This window comes from Parus major, chromosome 21, assembly GCF_001522545.3.
Source record: "Parus major isolate Abel chromosome 21, Parus_major1.1, whole genome shotgun sequence".
Taxonomy (NCBI): Eukaryota; Metazoa; Chordata; class Aves; order Passeriformes; family Paridae; genus Parus; species Parus major.
Window position 1 is genome coordinate 185140 of NC_031789.1, and position 376 is coordinate 185515.

The 376-nt window shown below is 64.1% G+C and overlaps 1 protein-coding gene across 1 annotated transcript in view; it reads left to right on the forward strand.

The window, feature by feature from the left end:
• LOC107213501 (basement membrane-specific heparan sulfate proteoglycan core protein-like) overlaps positions 1-376 on the forward strand; it is a gene marked incomplete at its 5' end in the record, with an annotated part of 30513 nt that overhangs the window by 6029 nt on the left and 24108 nt on the right. The window contains one exon of the mRNA XM_033519352.1: positions 79-219. Within this exon, the coding sequence (XP_033375243.1) occupies positions 79-219 (141 nt within the window). The remainder of the gene's footprint in view (positions 1-78; positions 220-376) is intronic.

Genomic DNA, 376 nt, shown 5'->3' on the forward strand with positions numbered 1-376 from the left:
TCCCCCAGCATCCATCCCACCCTCTGCACCCAGTGCCCCCCAATTCCCCGCTCACCCCTGCCCGCCCTGTGCCCCCAGCCCAACGTCCGTGGCCGGCTCTGTGACTCCTGTGCCGCTGGCACCTTCCACCTGAGCGCTGCCAACCCCGCGGGCTGCCTGCCCTGCTTCTGCATGGGGCTGTCCCGCTCCTGCGCCAGCTCCGCCTGGCACCGCCACCAGGTACCTGCAGCATGGGACAGGCTGTGCCATCCTGGACCGTGTCATGTCTTGTCATTGTCTTGATGTGTTACTCCATGCCATGCCATGTTGTGCCATGTTGTGCCATGTTGTGCCATGTTGTGCCATGTTGTGCCATGCCATAGCAGTGCCATGCCGT